A 23007-nucleotide genomic window follows, 5' to 3' on the forward strand; every position below is an offset into this window, starting at 1 on the left:
TTTAGTATTACACAAAATGTTTAATAGCTTAAAATTTGTTGTTTCCTGCCTTTTACCATTACCTCAAGTTAGTGTATTCGACAGCTCATTATACTTCACATACAGATACATCCAGTCATATAAAGAAGCATGTAAGACACTGAGCCCTTTTGCACTTATCTATATATTTCCACTGGGGAGTCACAAGAGATCTGCAGGTGGTATGTAACAAAAATAACTCAGTATTTATTAAGTGCTTGCTATGAACAAAGTACTATACCAAAACTCTTGTACATTGTCTCACTCAATGCTTACATCAGCCCCAGGAGATGTTCCTATTTCATTTTGTGAACATGAAAATTGAGGCACATGGGGATTAGTAACTTGCCTAAGATTAGTAGCAAATGAGTTGTAGAGCCACTTAAACACTCCTAAGGCGGGGGTGAGGTAGGGGGGTGGAATCCAGTAATTATGCAAAGAGGAAAATAGAGGTTTTTAAAATATCATTGGCTGATACAAGCACCAACACAATGAAATAAAGATTAACATCAAGAACAAATGTCAAGGAGTTCCCATGTGGCTCCATGGGTTAAGAACCCAACTAGTATCCATGAGAATGTAGGTTCGATCCCTGGCCTTGCTCAGTGGGTTAAAGGATCAGTCGTTGCCGTAAGCTTGTAGTGTAGGTCACAGATGTGGCTCAGATCCAGTATTGCTGTGACTGGGGTAAAGGGTGGCAGCTGCAGCTCTAATTTGACCCCTAGCCCGGGGAACTTCCATATGCCACAGGTGCAGCCTTGGAAGGAAGGAAGGGACAATGTCCTTGTCAAAAAAAAAAAAAAAAAAATGTCAATAGCACCTCAAAGAAAAAAATCAACACACAGAGAAACTCCATGATAGGGCACTGATGGGAAAAAATCATGGGGATTTTATACTTGAATGGATAAAATATGATTATGTATATAACAATGCAAACTATATAAGAGATTGTTATGAGGCAGTAGTTAGGTCCACTCTGAGTCCAGTAAGGGGGGTAGATTTATAGTGCTCTTTCTCACTTTCTATTGCCATAGCATCCACTGTTGTGATGTACTCATTCTATGATCAGAGAATAAAGAAAACGAAACTTCAATACAGGGAGTGCTAAAATTAGAGAAAGAAATTCACAGAAAGACATATGTGCAGAATTCAATCCTTAATTAGCTACATAAAAATCACTTGCTAAATATTTATGGATAGGCATTTTGGTTTATCAGAAAATAGCACTTTTTCCCAAACTTTGTTAATTTTCATTTAACAACTCTGCTACATCATCTTCAATTGCATTGAAAAATTCATGCCCAGGAGTTCCCGTCATGGCACAGCAGAGACGAATCCGACTAGGAACCATGAGGTTGCGGGTTCGATCCCTGGCCTCGCTCAGTGAGTTAAGGATCTGATGCTGCCGTGAGCTATAGTGTAGGTCACAGACGTGGCTTGGATCTGGCATTGCTATGGCGTAGGCCAGCAGCTGTAGCTCTGATTCAACCCCTAGCCTGGGAATCTACATATGCCCCAGGTACGGCCCTAAAAAGCAAAAAATAATAATAACAGAAATAAACAAATAAAATTCTGCCCATATTTAACCTATACGATAGCTACTATTCAAGCTCTGATTCTGCCACCCCTGACCCCAAAAGACCGTCAACAAGAGGACAGTTAAAACTCTTAATTTATATCACTCCAAACAGAGGCATTAGGTGTCCCGAAATTCAGCAACCATGTATTAGTGGCTGCAAGAGCCCAGGTAGTGGGGGAAACCGAAAAATAGGGAAACACTAGGTATACCGCTATCAGGGGCTTTCTAATCACAACATGCATGGCATCTGATATTTATTAGATAAATATTTGATAATTATTCAAAGGTATAAATATGTAATGTCCTATAAGGACATGATCACTTCATGCTAGAAAAAAGATTTCCTGAAGAAAACATATTTAAGCTAAACACTATTTTATTATTTTGAAGAAAATGTTGAGATCTCTACGTACCTGACCTTTACTTAAGAAACCATATTCCAAAGCCAAACATAAAATTTATTATCAATGTTTTTAAACATTTATCAGCATTTTTAAACTACCCATGCCAAAGCTACCCACAGGTTACAAATCCTAATAATCTCTTTGCTGAATTGAGAGTAGAGACAATTTGTATCTATCTACTTCTTTCTTTGCTGGTTTGAGTGTATCAACATATAAAACCCTGAGGGTAACTTACTTGCCCCTTCAGCTGCTTGATGGACTGCTGGAGTGTGAGTATCTGGTTGAAGAGAGGGCTCTTTAGTGTCTCATAAAACAGAGACAACTTCTCATTCTGCGAAGTGTCACCTTTCTCCTGCAGTTTCATTTTCAAGCGATCGAGAACCTGCAGGACCTGCAGTTTATCTTGTGTGAAGAAAGATAATCAGAGTATAGGTTAAATCCCATTTTAACTTCCATTTTTGAATAATGAATTAATTTAGTGATAGGAGGATATGTCTAGTATACCTGTAGCAGGATTTTCAGGCATTTTGAATTATTGCCTCCAATCACTTAAACTGAAAAAACCTAAAGAAAAAAATTGAATACAAAACATGATTTTCCATTAGTGTATAAGCCTATCATCCTATAGTAAAATTACAGAAAACCTTAAGAACATTCTCCATCAGAAGACTTTACTCAGGAAATTCAAATCAAACCACGATGAGCTGCCACTACACAGCCACTAAGATGGCTAAAACTAGAGAGCCGAACAGAGAATACTAAGTCTTGGCAAAGATGTGAAGCAACTCAGACTCTGATACATTGGTAGTAGGCATGGAAAATGACATACTTTGAAAAATTGTTTGAAAGTTTTGTGAAAGTTAAAATTACACTTCCTACATGACGCAGCCTTTCTACTCCTAAATACTTACCTAAGAGAAATGAAAATACATGCCCACAAAAGACTGGTATGAATGTTCACAGCTCTTTTATTTATCAAAGCTCAAAACTAGAAAAATCCAAATGTCTGATAATAGATAAATGGATAAATCAATTATGATATGTAAGCAGAAAACTCAGAAATAAAAAATTACTGGTACATAAAATAAGGATGAATCTCAAAAACAGTATGTTGATGGAAAGAATACAAAAAAGGATATAAGTTGTATGACTCCATTCATATAAAGTTGAGCCTGTAGTTATAGATTAGTTTACCTTGGCCAAGTGGAAAGGAGTTGAATGGGAAGGTATTTGAGGGAGTTTTTGGGATGACGGAAATGTTCTATGTTTTGAGCAGAGTATTATTTATACAGATGTGTATATGCCTGTCAAAATTCCTTGAACTACATATATATTTTTTATGAACATATATATATTTTTATGAACAACATATATGTACAATTTATATTTTATATAAATTACATTTAATAAAGTTAATTTTTTAAAAAAGGATCTTAGGCTGGAAAAGAACATCCAAATTAAGGGATCAAGAAGATATTAGAGGGGAGTTACCTGGTGGTCTAGTTGTTAGGATCTGGCACTTTTACCACTGCAGCCTGGGTTCAATCCCCGATCTGGGAACTGAGATCCCACAGTATGCTGCTGCATGCAATGGACTACACACACACACACACACACACACACACACACACGTGCGCATATGATTGGGGGAGGGGGGAACCCAAACTAATCATCCAAACTGGTCATCTGAGTAAGTCTCCAAGAGGTAATCACCCAACAGGCATTTTCCATGGATAATTTAATTCCAGTTATTTGCTCAAACTTGCCCAAAGTATAATGTAAACAAAATTCAAAAAGCTAGCAAACCCTATCCTATGACCAAAATGGCACTTTTACAGTGGTCATTTTCACTATTGGTACATTGTTGTAATGAACCATCAAAGAAACGAGCACTAAACAGTCAAGATGTTCTTACACCATTCCTGTGTACAATTTGCTTGAACATAATCTTCTATCTTATAATTCAAGGTCATCAAGTAAGAAAGTGCACTAAAAACCAATAAGGGGAGTTCCCATTGAGGCGCAGTGGAAACGCATCAGACTAGGAACCACGAGGTTGTGGGTTTGATCCCTGGCCTCACTCAGTGGGTTAAGGAGCTGGCGTTGCCGTGAGCTGTGGCATAGTTTGCAGACACGGTTCAGATGTGGTGTTGCTGTGGCTATGGCGTAGGCCAGCAGCTGTAGCTCTGATTCAACCCCTAGCCTGGGAATTTCCATATGCCACAGGTGTAGCCCTAAAAAGCAAAAAAAAAAAAAAAAAAAAAAACCCCACTAAAAAGGGATTCCTTTGGTATTGGTAAGAGGTCCATGTATTTCCATCCCAATATCCACTGGATTCTATGAGAACTACCAAACTGCTGAATAGAGCAACACAGAAACACTTCTGAGGTGCTTAGCATCTCGGCTATACAACCGCAAACACTCACTGCTCATTGACAGGTAACGATGAATAACAGAAAGGCAGTCACAATAGCATTGTCCTTTTCCGTAGCAGCATGGAGCCCAAAAGGACTAAGAGCAGCTTTATGGCCATTCATACATCAACCTTTCTAAACCAAAAAAATGTGACTTAAAACTATGAGGTACTATTTTTTACTGTTAGATTGATGTTTTTTCCTAATAATAGACTGTACTCTAAATGTCCTAGAAAAACAGATGGGAATATAAATTTGCACAATCTTTTGGAAGAACAACCAAGCAATATCTATCAATATGGTAAGCATATATTCTCCTCTACCCTGAATATCTATCTATCAATATGGTAAGCATATATTCTCCTCTACCCTGAATATCTATCTACTTCTGAGTGTCTCTCCTAAAGAAGTCTTCCAAACAAGATTGACTCAAAAAGGTAAAAAACTTAAAAAAAAAAAAAAAGCCTTACAAAAAGGGCACACAGATATATATATACAAGCATATTTGCTGGATTGTTTTTAATAAAAAAACACTCAGACAAATTGAACTATCAAAACTAACCAATCAAAGTTCCTACTTTGGCGCAACCATTAAGGATCTGGTTTGTGTCTGCAGTGGCTGGGGTCGCTGCTGAGGCATGGGTTCAATCCCCAGCCCTGAGCAGTGGGTTAAGGATCAGGGTGTTGAGGCAACTGTGGCATAGGTGGCAGCTACAGCTGATTCTATCCCTGTCCCAGGTACTTCCATATGCCGCAAGTATGGGGGCGGGGGGGGGGGGGGGGGGGGGGAGTAATCAGTCATTAGCATAAAGCTTCAAATTTAGTGAAACAAGAATGAGAGGGAAACAGTAACAGTAAGACTGTGGCTCAATCCTTCAGCGAGGGATTCCAAACTTTATACCAGACCTCCTTGCAAACAAGCTAAAGGTTTTTAATAGATAAGAGACAGGGTCCTTCATTTTAAAATGTCAGGAAAATACCTGATCTGTCTTAATTGCTTTTGTAAATAACCTGAGAACATACAGATTTATGGGACATGGCTGGCCAAAAGATGGGAAATGATCACAAAGGCATTTTCTTTTTTTTCTTTTTTTTCTTTTTTTTGGTCTTTTTGCCATTTTCTTGGGCTGCTCCCATGGCATATGGAGGTTCCCAAGCTAGGGGTCCAGTTGGAGCTGTAGCCACTGGCCTATGCCAGAGCCACAGCAACTTGGGATCCAAGCCTCGTCTGCAACCTAAAGCACAGCTCACAGCAACACCGGATCCTTAACCCACTGAGCAAGGCCAGAGATCAAACCCACAACCTCATGGTTCCTAGTTGGATTCGATAACCACTGAGCCACGACGGGAACTCCACAAAGACATTTTCTATTTGGGTAACTAATGGAGTATAAACCTTGGGATTCTCCAAACAGAAAAGGCTTCTTTTGAGAAAGCATTTTGGTGTATATTGTTCGGAACCTGCAGGTAACCCAAAACAAACCAAAATGTGTCTGAAGGTTGAATTTCATTCCTATAAACACATTAAAAATCACAGTGAAAAAGTCTGTTAGAAATTTATAAGTGACTTAATGTCAATCTATATGGAAGTAAGTATTTTAAGCATGTTGCTAATATGCTCCAATATGAGAAAGTGATATTCTTTGGAAGCTGTGTCTACTGGCTGGGGGCTCTTTCAGCAAGGAATGGTTATGCCTAGCTCCTGTGTTAGCCTCCTACCTATAACCTCCAAATCATGAGTAAGGTTTAGTGCCGGAAAAGATCTCTCATTCACAGGAGGATGCTTTGGCAATTCAACCCTTTGTGTTAACAGGGGACATTATCTAATATACACAACTAATTCAGGAAAACAGCAGGTTTCAGGATACGTATATTATTTTCTCCTTTTTGTAAGAAAACAATACAAATTTGTGTGTGTGTACGTTTCTAGATTTAGAAAGGTAGTCAATTTAATAATAGTGATAACTTCTAAGAAAGGGAGATAAAAAATTAGACTTTTCCTTTGTAGATTTCAGTGCTATTTGAATTTTATTTAAAAAGCATGTTAGGAGTTCCCGTCATGGCTCAGTGGTTAACGAATCCGACTAGGAACCATGAGGTTGCGGGTTCAATCCCTGGTCTTGCTCAGTGGGTTAAGGATCCCGCGTTGCTGTGTCTCTGGCGTTGGCAGGCGGCTACAGCTCTGATTAGACCCCTAGCCTGGGAACCTCCATATGCCACAGGAGCGGCCCAAAAAATGGCAAAAAGACAAAAATAAAATAAAATAAAATAAAATAAAATAAAATATAAAAAGCATGTGATTGAAGGAGTTCCCATCATGGCTCAGTGGTTTAGGAATCTGACTGGCATCCATGAGGACTCAGGTTTGATCCCTGGCCTTGCTCAGTGGCTTAAGGATCCAGCGTTTCCATGAGCTGTGGTGTAGGTCACAGATGTGGCTCAGATCCTGAGTACCTGTGGCTGTGGTATAGCCCGGCAGCTATAGCTCTGATTCGACTCCTAGGCTGGGAACCTCCATATGCTATGGGTGTGGCCCTAAAAAGCAATAAAATAAAATAAAATAAATACAAATAAAAAGCATGTTATTATTTTTATAACTTGAAAAGTAAAAGGGACAAAAAGATAATGGCTAAATAAAAAGTATGAGATAATGCCATTCACAGCAACATGGATGGGCCTAGAAAGAAATCAGAAAAAGACAAATATCATATGAGATCACTAATATGTGGAATCTAATAAAAGTGATACAACAGAACTTACAAAATACAAACTGATTCAAAGATTTCACAATCAAACTTATGTTTACCAAAGGGGAAAAGTTGCGGGGGTGGTAAACTATGGGGCTGGGATTGATATAAACACACTATTATATATGGAATAGGTGGGTAATGGGGGCCTACTTGTAGCAAAGGGAAATTTACTCAGTACTGTGTGGTAGCTTGCACTGGAAAAGAACCTGAAAAGAAATGGATATATGTATATGCATAACTAATTTACTATGCTGTATACCTGAGATTAACACAACTTTGAGTCAACTATACTCCAATAAAAATTTTTTTAAAAAGATAATGGTTAAGATGGCCTAATGAGGGAGTTTCCTTCATGGCTCAGGGGTTACAGAATCTGACTAGGAACCACGAAGACGCAGGTTCAATCCCTGGCCTTGCTCAGTGGGTTAAGGATCCAGTGTTGCCCTGAGCTGTGGTGTAGGTTACAGACACGGCTGGGATCCTGGGTGGCTGTGGCTGTGGCATAGGCCGGCAGCTATAGCTCTGATTAGACCCTAGTGTGGGAACCTCCATATGCCGCGGGTACGGCCCTATAAAAAATAAATAAATAAAATTTTAAAAAGGCCAATGAGAGAGCAAGACAGACACAGAGCAAGATAATGGCAATACAGCAGGATAATTATATTGTAAGGCACAGACATACAACAGCAAAGGTATGTACCATGTGCAGAGGGAGATCATAAAAAGAAAGCAGTTCCCGTGCCTGGGGAAGTTTGGGAATGCTGGAATGAGAACATACTAGAGACCTCTCGCAGGAAAGAAAAAAAAAAAAGTGTAAAAGCAGAGGGACCATTTGTCCTCCTTCACCTAAAAGAGTCTCAGAATACCCAGCATCTTTATTAATAGTGCTCCATTTCACTCTCAAATGTGTTTCAGTTTGAATGACATATGGGGCTTCCCTAAGTTAGTGGTACTCAAATGTTAGTGTGCATTGGAATCACCGTGAGAGCTTGCTAAAACACAAATTGCAGGGACCACTCCCAGTTCTTCTGATTCTGGAGGTCTGAGGTGAGCCCAGAGAATCTGCATCTCTAACAAAATTTGCATGTGATCCAGGTGTGACTAGCCTAGAGACCACAATTTGAGAATTACCACATACAGGTGTAAAAGTGCATGAAAATATGTGAGAGGACTAACTGGCTGTAAACTACTCTAACATCTCTAAAAGCAGCAGGACGGACAAAAAAGTGGCTTAGACCTGTGTTACCACAGGTATGAACTGTGGATTGATGCTTGACCTACAAAGAGATAAGTACCAAAATTGGAAATAAGCATTTAGAAATCATGGAATGTTGTGGAGATATAAAACCACTTGACTTACATTGTATTTTTGTAAATTTATAAAAATTTTATTTTGTGTATTTATAAAAATACTAGTCCTTGAAAGACTGGGGGAGGGGAACCCTAATCTTTCACCACTGATAGTTTGAGAAGCACTGGTTTAGACAGACTATTTTGAGAGGGTCCTTGTAAATAATGCTAAGTAGACTGATCTTTATCCTGTAAGTAGGAGGAAGTAATCAAAAGGCTTTTAAGTAGGGAAGTAGTGAGTCCAGATTTCTATTTAAAAAGGTAATTCTGGTAACAGGATAGATTAGAGGTCTTCAAACTTTTTTAAACACACATTCCCATCTAAAAATAAGTTGACCACTCATTTTATTTTTTGCATAAACATATATTACTATATTTGCATGTCATGTGTTTTAAAACATATATAGCTGGTTTGTTCCCGGATTTCAGCACCAACACATTTATAAAATATAAACATCATGAGAGTAAGATAAAAACTAAAAAGAAAGATTCTACTGTCATCATCCTACTTTCTCAATGGATCATCCCACACATTTTTGGAAACCATGGTGGTAGATGTCCCTCCGTAAGGGCTAAGGTTAGAACTGGCTGGCTATCCAACTCTATGACTCAGATTTAATGAAAGCCAAACTATGTCCATAAAGCAGGCCTGGAAAATTACTACAGTTTCATGGGGTTAGATAATATCTAGGGACAGGCACCTAGGCCTTAAGAGCATACGAGGACAGAAGGAAGAAATGCAACAGTGCTATAGCTAAATATCCAGGAAGCAGCATGTACACTAAATGGAATGAATGTTTCACTCATTTTGTGGTCATAGGAAATCTTTAAACAATCCCAACCTGTTTGGCCAGGCTAAGCAACAAAGAGGACTTACAACAAGGAATTTCAAGTCTGTTTCAACACGGTAAAGCTGAGTCTAACTTGTAGACAGGCTACCTACAATCGGGCAGCACCTGGACATTAAATGCAACAACGTGCCACTGTCCACATACTTATACAGCCTCCAGAGAATGAGTCGTTCTTTGTGTTTAGCAGCTTCCACTCCATCATTGATCCACAGAGTCTGTGCCATGAATTTTTCATGTCCAGGTCACTGTGGGATTTGACTGAAGGAAATTATTATAATATTGTGGCTTTTTAAAAATACCTATGCCCTTCACCACCACCAATTAATGGGATATTTGAGAAAAGCTAATGCCAAGTTAGAAATTTAATTTGTTTCAAATTTCGAGGTGAAGGAAACTTATTGAAAAGATGAACCTCCTCAATTCAAGAATGGGGGGGCAGTAAGGACCCTAAGATACTCTTCAGACTCCTAACAGCACACAAGAATGTAACTCTCCAAGACATCCTATGTCTGAACAAGATTATTTTATACATTGAAAATTTGGTGTAACAAAACATCTCATATGTCTATCTTTTTTTTGGGGGGGGGTGCGATTTCTTGGGCTGCTCCCGAGGCATATGGAGGTTCCCAGACTAGGGGTCGAATCAGAGCTGTAGCCACCGGCCTACACCAGAGCCACAGCAACTCGGGATCCAAGCCGCGTCTGCAACCTACACCACAGCTCAGGGCAACGCCGGATCCGTAACCCACTGAGCAAGGCCAGGGATCAAAGCCGCAACCTCATGGTTCCTAGTCGGAGTCATTAACCATTGAGCAACGATGGGAACTCTAAAACATCTTATATGTCTATCTTAAAAAAAAAAAAAAAAGAAAGAAAGAAAGGAATTCCCATTGTAGCTCAGCAGTTAATGAACCCAGCTAGCAACCATGAGGACATGGGTTCGATCCCTGGCCTCACTCAGTGGGTTAAAGGATCCGGCACTGCCGTGAGCTGTGGTGCAGGTCACAGACACGGCTCAAATCCCACCTTGCTGTGGCTGTGGTGTAGGCAAATTGGACCCCTAGCCTGGGAACCTCAATATGCCACGGGTACAGCCCTAAAAAGACAAAAAAAAAAGAGAGAGAGAGAGAGAGAAATAGGTGACTCGAAATCTGTTTGGGCAAGTATAGGTAGTCAGCCTTTAACTGCAGTTGTGAGTTGAGCAGATCACAATTAGACAGCATGTAACTCCTCAAAGCCAGTTCCCCAGAGCTCAAGGGAACCAGGGAGTCTGAATGCTCTAAAACCTATTAACTTAAATGAAGTCATGATTTCAGAACTTATTCAAAAATTGAAGTCTATGAACAACTTTAAATTTCTATTACGGAGTTCCCGTCATGGCGCAGTGGTTAACGAATCTGACTAGGAACCATGAGGTTGTGGGTTCGATCCCTGGCCTTGCTCAGTGGGTTAAGGATCCGGCGTTGCCGTGAGCTGTGGTGTAAGTCGCAGACGCGGCTCGGATCCCGTGTTGCTGTGGCTCTGGCGTAGGCTGGCAGCTACAGCTCTGACTAGACCCCTAGCCTGGGAACCTCCATATGCCACAGGAGCGGCCTAAGAAATGGCAAAAAGACAAAAAAAAAAAAAATTCCATTGCTTCCTTTGGAAACCAAAGTTCACTTTATGTCTAGTTATCACACCTTTGTCATCAAAGCTCAGCCTGTATGAGGTACTGATTAAATGGAAAACAAACTCTCCTAGCCAGAGAGCAATAATGGCTCTTCACCCAACTATAAATAAACACATCTGTTACTATCTTAATGCAGATTCAAGTCAGGTGTCCTGGCCTTGTGTCCATACAAATGACAAGGGCTTTTTTAAACCCCTTAGATGTAAAAAATACTGCCACCAAAACACTGTACCCCTAGCATTTTGGAAACAGATATATATGTAAATTCCACAACTATCCTGATATTTTGGGACCATGTGCCTAGGCTATAGGCAATTAAGTCCACTTAATGCGGGACATTTAGAACATGTTGAAATCAAGGCTAAAAGATAAATTTTAAACTAAAAATCAGAACTGAAAATGGAGTCACTTCTTCAGAATAATTCAGTTAGCTAAACACTAATTTTTCTCAGAGTTCCTGCTGTGGTACAGTGGGTTAAAAACCTGACTGCAGCATCTCAGATGGCTGCGGAAGTGCGGGTTCCATCCCAGCCTGGCACAGTGGGTTAAATGATCTGGCTTTGCCACAGCTGCAGCACAAGTCAGATCCAACTCCTGGCTTGGGAATTTCCATACGCCTCAGGTGAGGCCATTAAAAAAAAAATTTAATTTTTTTTTTTAAATACCAATCTTTCTCATTGAATATTCAAAGTTAATCAATGTATGTCAATTTCTGCCTGCAGCTTGGTCACTGTGTATGAACACAGTGAATCTGTTTTATGTCGGGGTTTTGTTGTTTTTTGTTTTGTATTTGTCTTTAGGGCCACACTCAAGGCATACAGAAGTTTCCAGGCTAGGGGTCCAATTGGAGCTGCAGTCACCAACCTACGCCACAGGCACAGCAATGCAGGATCCCAGCCGTGTCTTCAACCTACACCACAGCTCACGGCAATGCCAGATCCTTAACCCTCTGAGCAAGGCCAGGGATCGAACCCATGTCCTCATGGATACTAGATGGGTTGAAAGGACTATGAAAGATAAAGCATTCCATATGCCACCAGTGCAGCCCTAAAAAGCAAAAAAAAATAAAATTTAAATTAAAAAAAAAAAAGAGCTCTGATGTGTAGCCAGTCACTCACTGAAATGAACCAGGCATTCATACTCCTCACTAATGACTAGTTTCAGTTTCCACCTCAGTCTCCTGTTCAATCCTCCCTACATGGCAGACTTGTGCCCCTAACTTCTCTCCAGAAATGTAGTCATGCCAATACTTGTCATATTCAAAGCAATCCTAACAAACTGTAAAACAGGCCAAACCATGCTTTAGACACTCCTCCCACCAATGTTCCCCATTCTCCTGGCCTTTTCCCAAAATCTGTGTTATCTGTCACAAATCAAGTAACTAGTTTTTTGGTGCCTACTGTGTACACTGCAGGACCATTCTGTATCACATCTCATTTATCTTCTGAACAATGTATTATCTCCACTTTGCAAATGCAGAAAATTTCTTAAACTTCAAAAAAAAAAGAAAGAAAGAAAGGGGAAAGCACTTGGAAAAAGATAATAACAGGAAGACAGCATAGCTGCTACTACTGAATGAAATTAATTCCACCTTGGGAGGAGGGCCGGTCAATCATTCAAGACTTTTTCAGCAGATAACTACTTTTTTTTTTTTTTTTCCAGTTCTTAGGGCTGCACCTGAGGCATGGAGGTTCCCAGGCTAGGGGTCGAATTGGAGCTACAACTGCTGGCCTACACCACAGCCACACAGGATTCGAGCAGCGTCTGCGACTTAGACCACAGCTCATGGCAACACCAGATCCTTAACCTGCTGAGCAAGGCCAGGGAGCAAACCTGGGTTCTCATGGATACTAGTAGGGTTCATTAACCACTGAACCATGACGGGAACTCCAAAATCATGCCTATCAACTGGGGGCTAAAGCAAAATGAAAACAAGACTGCACACCTGGGTCTGAAAGCTATCTACCAACCAGACAAGGTTGGTACCAAAGTAAAGGGCAGGACCTTGGGTTGATTTTGTTCTTTTAAGAGTAAATCAGCTTTAGGAGCTCCCATCATGGCTCAGTGGTTCACGTACCTGACTAGTATCCACGAGAATGTGAGTTTGATCCCTGGCCTTCCTCAGTGGATTGAGGATCTGGCATTGCTGTGAGCTGTGGTGTAGGTCCCAGATTCGGCTCGGATCCCACATTGCTGTGGCACTGTGGCTGTGGCATGGGCTGGCAGCTACAGCTCCGATTGGACCCCTAGCCTGAGAACCTTCAAATGCCTTGAGTACAGCCCTAAAAAGACAAAAGACGGAAAAAAAAAAAAAAAAAAGTAGGTCAGCATTAAAGAATGCTTATTTCACAGAGATATTACTAACTTCATTTAACCACAAGGCAGCCTCACAAATACATGCAGTCAATATAGATAAAATTTATATTTTGAAATTCTTAAACACACTACTTTTGTTTACAACATCATTGCTTATTAGATTTTAAACTGTGTAAATGGTACTTATAGTGTATATTTATCCTTCAGCAATTTGTTTTAGCTCAACTTTACACTAAGATTTAGTCATGATGACATACAGAGCTCCTTTTCGTTCACTGAAACACCTAAATAGTAGGACTATATGATGTAATCACCTAGTCTCCTGTTAATGAGCATTTGCTATCGGTCACTGACACAAAAACACGATTAGAATTAAACACCTACTTCAATAACAACTTTTACCCAGTTGATTCAATAACCAGTTGTCAAAATATGGGAGAATCTATAGCTTATGAACTTTGAAATCACAGAGACCTGGGTTCTACTGCTCTGTGTTCCTGTGGCCAACTGTTTAAATATTCCTATATTTCCGTTTTCTCATTTATAAAATAGTTAATAAAAAATAATAAATATTTATAGTTGAAAGGACTAAATAAGATAAAGCATTCAGCCTGGCACACAGTGAACATTCAATGGTAATTACTATTGTTATTCACATCTCCTCAATCAAAATTATTTAAGATATCTGGAGGCTTCAAAGAAAGCTAGTAATTATTTTAGCTGAGATTTTTCCTTAGTAATCAATATTGGTGACTTCTCAAAAGACTAAACAACTAAAAATTTCACCAAAGCAATGAATACAAGGAAGGGAGAGTGCGGAGGCCTTGTGCTAGGGAGTTAGAAGGAAAGAAGGAAGGAAGGAAGGAAAGAAAAGAAACATTTTACAAATAGTACTGTAAGGGCTTCTTAAGGATAAACATAATCATAGCAAATCCTAACCCACAGCTATTCAACAAAAATATAATATTGCAATTTTTCTAATAGCCACATGAAAAAAAACAAGTAAAATTAATTTTAGGATATATTTTACTTAGTCTAATATACAAAGTTTCAATATGTAAATATAAAAAATAACGTATTTAGGTTTCTACACTTAATCATCAAAATATGATGTGTATTTATATGTATAGAACATCTCAATCCCAGTACCCCTACTGCAGGGGCCTAGTCACAGGTACAAGTGGCTAACTGTGCTAGCAGTGCAGCTTTAACTTAGGCCTTTTCAGGAAGATTCCTGTACAGTGTTTTTAAGCAAAAACTTTTGTTTATCAGTTAATACAGCCCCTATGCCTTTTATCAAAGCACCAGAATGAGAGCACTCCCAAACTTGGGTTCTTTCCAATAAAAACAGCGAAACTCCTTAATTTTATCAGAACTGAACATCTCACTGAAGGAGCAAAAAGTGGGAAGAGAATGGCTTACAGTTCACAAGGCACTTTTTTTTTTTTTTTGGTTTTTAGGGTGGCACTCATGGATATTCCCAGGCTAGGGGTCTAATCAGAGTTACAGCTGTCAACCTACACCACAGCCACACCAGATCCGAGCCACATCTGTGACCTACACCATAGCTCATGGCAACGTTGGATCCTTGACCTACTGAACGAGGCCAGGGATCGAACCCACAACCTCATGGTTCCTAGTCGGATTCGTTTCCACTGCACCACCACGTGAACTCCTACAAGGCACATTCTTGAACATTATTTCTTTCACTTCACCTTTCCCAAACTCAATGAGGTAGATCATTTACAAATGGGAAAAGAGAGGACCAGAGTCAAGTAACTTGCCGAGAGTTATGTGGTAGGTGGACCAAATTCCTTGTGTCCAAACTCCACAGGCTACATGGTTGCGCAAATGCAAAGAGTAAGCAAGCGGGAGTTACCCTGTGGTGCAGCTGGTTAAAAATCTGGCATGGTCACTACAGCAACCTGGGTCACTGGCATGGGTTCGATCCCTGGCCCAGAAACTTCCACTTGCCAAGGGCATAGCCAATAATAAATAAATAAGCAAGCAGACTCTCCATCTTCAGCCTAGATCTATCCCACAACTACGAAGGGTACTGACAGGCTCTAAATTTCTCTCCACTTTTTCTCCATAAAGAACAAGTGCTTTAAAAAGAGCATCCAAATCTGCAAAAATATCTGAATACAGGGGGAAAAGTAATGGCCAAACGATCTCAAATATTAAGGTGAAATAGTCCTGTTTCTCAGTTTACTACCAAGGTGAGCAAAATCTTGAAACTTAGTAAATCCCACTTCAGCTTCCCCAACCTAATGCATTTTTGCTAAAGTTTAACAAAGCAAGGAAATTCAGACTGCTTGGTTGTTTAGTTTAAGGATAATTATTAATTGCATTTAAATAAAAATGCAACTGCAAGAATTAGTGAATGCTGAACCACTGTCTCAGAATGATAAGGTTGTAAAAGTGAACTCACCATGAGAAAATACAAAGATTTTTCTTTTTTAAGAATACTAACTGAAAGACAAGATACTATAATTTTATTAGTGGTTATTTTCAATGGTAGGTGGGTTTCTGTGTGCTGTTAGTTTCTTTTTTGAAAATTCTCCCCAATTTTCCCACAATGAATATGTCAGATTTATAGTTATAAAATATTATTACTTGAATTTATTTAGGCATCATTAAACACAAATGGGGCCTTAACACAATTTATTTACAGCTTTAAACACAAAGATCATTCTGATACCAAGTTCATTTTATGTAACCGATTGCAGGATCTCAATTAGCAAAAGCAAACCTCTTCAGAATTCGGTTTGTAAATTCTATCAGTAAATTACCTTCCAGCTCTTTTACGTTTTGTACTTCCTTTTCTTTTTTGGCCACCCTGCAACTTATGGAGTTCCCAAGCCAGGGGTCAGATCCAAGCTGCAGTTGCGACCTAAGCAGCAGCTCCTGCAACACCAGATCCCTAACCCACTTGTGCCGGCAGGGGATAGGGGATTTAACATGTGTCCCAGCGCTCTCAAGACACTGGCGATCCCACTGTGCCAGAGCGGGAACTCCTAAGCTCCGTTATTAAACATTCTAATTATTTGAATTTTTTAACAATCCTTAAAATGTCGTTAGGCGTCTGGAAACGTCAAGCTCATTTTAGCTAATAGTCACCTTTGCTGACGCTGCAAAACGAACCAACTTGAGATTTTTACCTCTACTCCTCCCTAGCTTTTCTTTTAAAAAGTTGTGGGCAAAAAAATTGACAGCCTATAGGAGTTTAGACGGCCTAGAAGTGGTATTACCATCTTCAGTGTAACATTTCTTTTCCTCTTAGGTCTTCAGAAGGTCTTGGTTCTCCTTAGGTCTTCATTCACTTAAGAAACACTGGTTTGGAGTTCCCGTCGTGGCGCAGTGTTGACGAATCCGACTACGAACCAGGTAGTCGGATTCGGTCCCTGCCTTTGCTCAGTGGGTTAACGATCCGGCGTTGCCGTGAGCTGTGGTGTAGGTTGCAGACACTGCTAGGATCCCGCGTTGCTGTGGCTCTGGCGTAGACTGGTGGCTACGGCTCCTATTAGATCCCTAGCCTGGGAATCTCCATATGCCGCGGGAGCGGCCCAAGAAATAGCAAAAAAAGAAAAAAAAAAGAAAAAGAAAGAAACACTGGTTTACTGCGCACCTACCAATGGCCAGATTCTGAACACAGCTGAAAAGCAGCCTAGAGAAGTAAGGCCCTTAAAGGCCACCCTCTCAATCGCGCAAACCAGTAAACAACTACTTCCAATCCAAAGTGATAAGAGCCATCTGGAGATATGACAAACTGCCGAGAGAGCACTCCAGGGGGAGAGTAATTCGGCCTCCCAGAAGGGCTGCGACGCTTTGGAGGAAGGGAGAAGGATGTGAAAATGCTTTCCTGAGCTTGACTTAAAGCAGGAATCCAGCAATTTCCCCAAAGGCTGGAGCCAGAGCACTTTCTGCCTGGTCCTCCCCATCTATAAAGTGGGATAAGCAAAGCCCAGGCCTGACCGCCGTTCTGGGAACTCCTCTAAATGACCACCAGGCGCCCAGATGCGGCCGGGGCCAAGCCTCCCCTCAGCTGGGGACTGGGCACCCCCCCCCTCCGAGACCCCGAGCAGGCCACCACCTGTTCACTCCTTTCACCATCACCAGGTGGGGAAAGACTCCACCCAGCTCGGGGGGCGAAGCACAGGCACAGATCCGGGTGCAAAATTTGATCCCGGCCACTCCCGGCACAGACTCAGGCCGAGATTGGAGGGCCGGCAGGGCCTGCTGGAGCCGGATGGCTCCGCGGCCTCCGGCGAGCCCTGCACCCAGGGGGCGGGTCCCACGGTGGGGTCACCAGGCCAGACGCAGAAGGACGGCGCCCCGCACCCTCGGCGGGACCGACTGGTAGCCCAGCGTCGCCCTCGGTCCTCAGTGCCCACTCCTCCCGGAGGGCGGGAGGAGCGTGCGCCGGGGCAGAGGCGGCGGCTCCGGACGCGAGGAGAGCGGCCCCGGCCGGCTCGAGGGGCAGGGTCCCCGCCGCCCAGCGCGCGCCCGCCCCCCACCCCCGCCTTACCTGGTCGGGCAGACGCGCGGGTGGGACCCCGAAGCTGGCGAGCGGGCGGCCTCGGCGTCGGCCCTCCCTCACCTGGGCGGAAGTGAGCGGCCCAGGGCGACCGCGCCTCACCTGGCAGGCCCTCCCCCTCACGCCTCCCCTCCCCTCCCCTCCGGGGCGGGGCGCCGAGGTGGCGCGGGAGGGGCGGGCAGGGGAGCAGAGGGCCGACTCCTGGCGGGGGGGAAGGCGGGAGCAATGGGCTTCTCTCCTTTCCGCAGGTGGAGCTCTACTGAGTGAGGGAAAGTTAAAGAGCCTGAAAAAGGTAGGGTCTGGGGGCCGCGTGGGCAGACGAAAAGCTGAGTAGTGGGGAGAACCGGCTGGACAGGTGTTGTAAGAGGGCTGGGCGGAGACCAAGACCCGAGATCTAGGAAATGAAAGGACACTGATCAAAGGATTAGGTCAAGTCTGCTTGCTCCTTTTTTGTCCCTTTCCTTCCCCGTTTTGTCACCCCTTCTTTGTGTTTTCTATGTCAGCTGACCCAACATAAAATTCTAAGAAATATAATTGGGGGGGCGGGGTATTTTTTTCTCAGTTGAGGAAAGGCAAGAACCCAGTCTAGCAGAATTTGCCCGCGAGATGCCAGGCGCTAGGTTATACCTTACCTCTTTTACTGGGAAGAAACTGAGCCCCTACAGGTTAAGTAATTTGTCCAAAGTTTGGGACCCTGACGGGATCGTTTGACTCTAAGTACAATGTTGACTTCACTATATGTTTTAACATCTTTATCCTTGATGTCAAAACTTGATTTTGAGAAAGACTGTAAAACCTGCAGTGGCTTTATTCCACTCTCTTTAATGTTTAGAGTTTTGACGATAGGCGTTTTATTTTGTCTGCTACAGTGTGCACATTAACGATAAACAGAATCAGTCTTCAGGTATGTATTCATTAAATAAATCCAATATTTGTAAAACACCTGTCATTGTAAAATGTTTATTATGGGGTACCTGGCCTCAGGAAGATGATATCTACAAAACAACTACAACATAAGGACATTTGTTGGAGTTCCCATTGTGCTGCAGTGGTTAACGAAGCCGACTAGGAACCGTGGGGTTGCGGGTTCGATCCTTGGCCTTGCCCATTGGGTTGGGGATCCCGCGTTGCGGTGAGCTGTGGTGTGGGTCGCAGACACGGCTTGGATCCTGCGTTACTGTGGCTCTGGCATAGGCCAGTGGCTTCAGTTCCGATTAGACCTCTAGCCTGGGAACCTTCCATATGCCGCGGAAGTGGCCCTAGAAAAAGGCAAAAAGACAAAAAAAAAAGGACAAAAAAGGACATTTGTTGTAAAATCATACACTTGACACCTTATACTGTTATTTTTAGGGGTTTTGTTTTGTGTTTTTAAAGAAAATATCTCTTCTTAGACTTGGTAAGAGATACACAATTTCAGCACGGTTTCTGCCTCTTAGGAATGAACAAACTTATTGAGGGAAATAAACTTATATAATAATTTATCAAAAAAATGAGTTCCCATTGTGGTTCAGCTCATTAAGAATCCAACTGGAATCCATGAGGATGCGGGTTCCATCCCTGGCCTTGCTCAGTGGGTTAAGGATCCGGCATAGCTATGCATGTAGGTCACCCATGTGGCTTGGATCCCTGTTGCTGTGGCTGTGCCGTAGGCTGGCAGCTGTAGCTCCAATTTGACCCCTCACCCAGAACATCCATATGCTGTGGGTGCAGCCCTAAAAAGAAAAAAGAAAAAAAAATACTAAATAGAATGAAGCCCGAACTTTCAGAAAAAAAATTATGCCTGTTGAAAGCATTGGTTAGAACTTAAACAGGTCTTAAGAGGTGTTTAGGGTTTGCTTTAGAAGGGATTTATTTGGATGGGGAAATGCTCCCTAAATGGGGGGAGGAGAGGGGTAACATGCAGGTGGAGACCAATTATCTCAAAGCATCACCTTGCAAACATTAGGACTCTTCTTTAACATTTGATGATGGTTATGAACATATTTCCCCTTTCTCAAAAAATAACTTTTAATTGTGAAACAAAGTTCAGACTTCTGTTCCTAGTATTCAAGGCCCTCTAAACTCTCCTTGCTGGTTCTTCAACCTACTCTTCCATTTCACATCTCCAAGATACTCGGGCCAAATCGTCTGGTCCATTCTCTGCCCTGGCATGAGCACACCATGACCTTTCTGTTGGTTACTCAGCCCCTTTCCCATGTTTGGAATGCCCTATGAGCCCTCCTTCCCCCAGGGCCTTAATGACCATTCCCAGAAAACATCCATTTCTATCACCTTTAATCTCCTTTTCTCCATATTTTAGTGTGTGTGTGTGTGGGGGGGGGGGTTCTTTTCTTTTTTTCACGGCCACACCAGCGGCACATGGAGATTCCCAGGCTAAGTGTCTAATCAGAGCTACAGCTGCTGGCCTATGTCACAGCCACAGCAATGCCAGATCCAAGGTGCATCTTCAACCTACACCACTGAGCAAGGCCAGGGATGGAACCGGCAACCTCATGGTTACTAGTCAGATTCATTTCCACTGAGCCACAACAGGAACTCTTAGTGTGGTCATTTTAATGTGAGACTTCCTCTGGCTCTTAACTGGAATGTAAAGAAATGTTTAACTTATTCCATAAATTTTTAAGGCACATACTCTGTGGTAAACATATTTTGATCACAGAGGGGCTTTTGGTTTTGGGGGGTTTTTTTAACCTCAAGAGTATCTTTTTTATTTTATTTTATTTTTGTCTTTTTAGGGCTGCACCCAGAGCTGTTGCTGCCGGCCTATGCCAGAGCCACAGCAACTCGGGATTCAAGCCGAGGCGTCTGCGACCTACACCATAGCTCATAGCAACGCTAGATCCCTAACCCACTAAGCAAGGCCAGGGATCAAACCCACAACCTCATGGTTCCTAGTCGGATTTGTTTCTTTTGCACCACGATGGGAACTCCTGAACACAATTCTTAAGAACACATCTCTGGAGTGGCACAGTGGAAATGAATCCAACTAGTATCCATGAGGATATGGGTTCAATCCCTGTCCTTGCTCAGTGGACTAAAGATTTGGCATTGCCATGAACTGTGGTGCACGCTGCAGATGTGGCTCACGTCCTGCAGTGTAGGCTGGCAGCTGCAGCTCCAACTCGAGATTCGACCCCCAGCATGGGAATTTCCATATGCCTCAGGTGTGGCTCTAAAAAGGAAAAAAAAAAGAACACATCTCTGATGTCAGAAGATCTGACCTTGAAACCTGACTCCACCTCCACCATTTCCTAAAGCACGTGACTTTGACAAGTTACTAAACCTTCTAATTCCCATTAGTGAAATTTCAGTACCAGTACTTGCTTCACCTGGTTGTTTTGAAGATTAAATGAAGGAATTATATGCATCGCATACACCTGACAAACAGAAAGTAATAAATGAAGCAGGACATAGATGGAGATGAACATGACAGATGCTTGTACACAACAGCAAGGAGATAGCTAAGAGTAGTAATAAAGTTAGGCCAGAGCAGGTGGTGGAGGACCTGAAAATACTACAGAGAACTTTAGGTTATAAGACTTTATCCTTTATCTCTAAGAAATTAAAGAACCACTGAAAAGTTTTGAATAGGATCTTTATTTATTTTTTTTTAAAGATTAATGATTGGTATTTATTCTAAAAAAGTGCTTCATTTTTTTTTTAGAGAAGTTTTAGGGTCTAAACTGAAAAGAAGGTCCAGTTTTCCCATGTACCCAGTGCCCCCCCACACGCCTAGCCTCCCCCTTTATCAACATCCCTCACCAGAGTGATATATCTGTTACAACTGAAGAACCTGTGTTGACACACAATCACCCAAAGTCCATGGTTTAACGTTACAGTTCCGTTTTGTGTTAAACATTCTAGGGGTTTGGACAAATGTATAAGGGCATGTATTCACAATTCTAGTATCATACGGAGTATTTCCACTGCCCTAAAAATCCTCTGTGCTCTGCCTATTCATCCACCTGCAGCTGCCCTCCCTCCTCAACGCCTGGAAATCACTGATCTTTTAATTACCTCTGTAGTTTGGTCTTTTCCAGAATGTTAGATAGACAGATTCATGCAATATACGAAGCCTTTTCAGACTGGCTTTTTAGTAATACGCAATTAAATTTCCTCTATGTCTTCTCATGACTTAATAGCTCATTCCTCTTGGCATTGAATAATATTCCATTGCTTGGATGCACCACAGCTTATGTATCTGTTTACTTCCTGAAGACATCTTATGCTTCCACGTTTGAGCAATTATGAATAAGGCTGCTACTCACAGGTGTGTAGGTTTTTGTCTGGACAAACATTTTTAACTCCTTTGGGTAAAATCCAAGGAGTTTAAATAGGATTCTGAATAAGATTTTGAAAATGGAGTTCCCTTCATGGCTCGGTGGTTAACAAATCCGACTAGGATCCATGAGGATGCAGGTTCGATCCCTGGCCTCGCTCAGTGGTTAAGGATCCAACATTGCCGTGAGCCATGGTGTAAGTGACAAACACGGCTTGGATCCTGTGTTGCTGTGGCGTAGGCCAGCAGCTGCGGCTCCAATTCACCCGCTAGCCTGGGAACTTCCATATGCCTCGGGTGCAACCCTAAAAAAGCAAAACATAAAAAAAAAAAATTAAGATTTTGAATATGATATAGGTTTTGTGCTTTCTTAAATGAAAGATTAGTCTGGAAGCATTGTGAAAAATGGATTGACAAAGTTGAGGAGAAGGCCTAGAATCAAAAAGAGGAAGGAAAAAGTCACCACAGCAAGGTACACAGAAAATGATGAATACCCGAAATAGGGTGAAAACATAGGATTAAAAAAAATGAGCACTTTACGGTATCAGTTGTTTTGATAAAGGAATTAAAGAAAAACAAGGAGAAAACTGAAGTGCAAAGATCATTCAAACTCTGGACCTGATGAAAGGGATATTGGTGAAACTCACAAAAGCCAAATTATTCTTTTTTTTTTTTTTTTGAGAAGCAGGACTCTGATAAAGTCAGTTTTAGCTCCTACATTTGACATTCAAGATGAAAATACACTTGGCATAGAGTAGGCCTTCCTAAGTGATGAGTCAAAGTTAATCTAATTGGAGGGTGGGCAAATTGGTGCACCAAAAAGAGGACACAAAAATACTT

At 41.8% G+C, this 23007-nt stretch overlaps 1 protein-coding gene across 3 annotated transcripts in view; it reads right to left on the reverse strand.

Moving 5' to 3' along the window:
• The window catches only part of PATJ (PATJ crumbs cell polarity complex component), a 353453-nt gene extending 335430 nt beyond the window's left edge, over positions 1 to 18023 (reverse strand). For all 3 annotated transcript variants that reach the window (XM_047788846.1, XM_047788847.1, XM_047788845.1), the window contains exons 1-3: positions 17880 to 18023; positions 2506 to 2565; positions 2237 to 2403 (exon numbers count right to left, since the gene is read on the reverse strand). In XM_047788846.1, the coding sequence (XP_047644802.1) occupies positions 2237 to 2403; positions 2506 to 2527 (189 nt within the window). In that variant the 5' untranslated portion in view covers positions 2528 to 2565; positions 17880 to 18023. The remainder of the gene's footprint in view (positions 1 to 2236; positions 2404 to 2505; positions 2566 to 17879) is intronic.
• Between the last annotated feature and the right edge of the window lie 4984 nt (positions 18024 to 23007).

The sequence above is a fragment of the Phacochoerus africanus genome, chromosome 8 (genome assembly GCF_016906955.1).
Source record: "Phacochoerus africanus isolate WHEZ1 chromosome 8, ROS_Pafr_v1, whole genome shotgun sequence".
Lineage (NCBI taxonomy): Eukaryota > Metazoa > Chordata > Mammalia > Artiodactyla > Suidae > Phacochoerus > Phacochoerus africanus.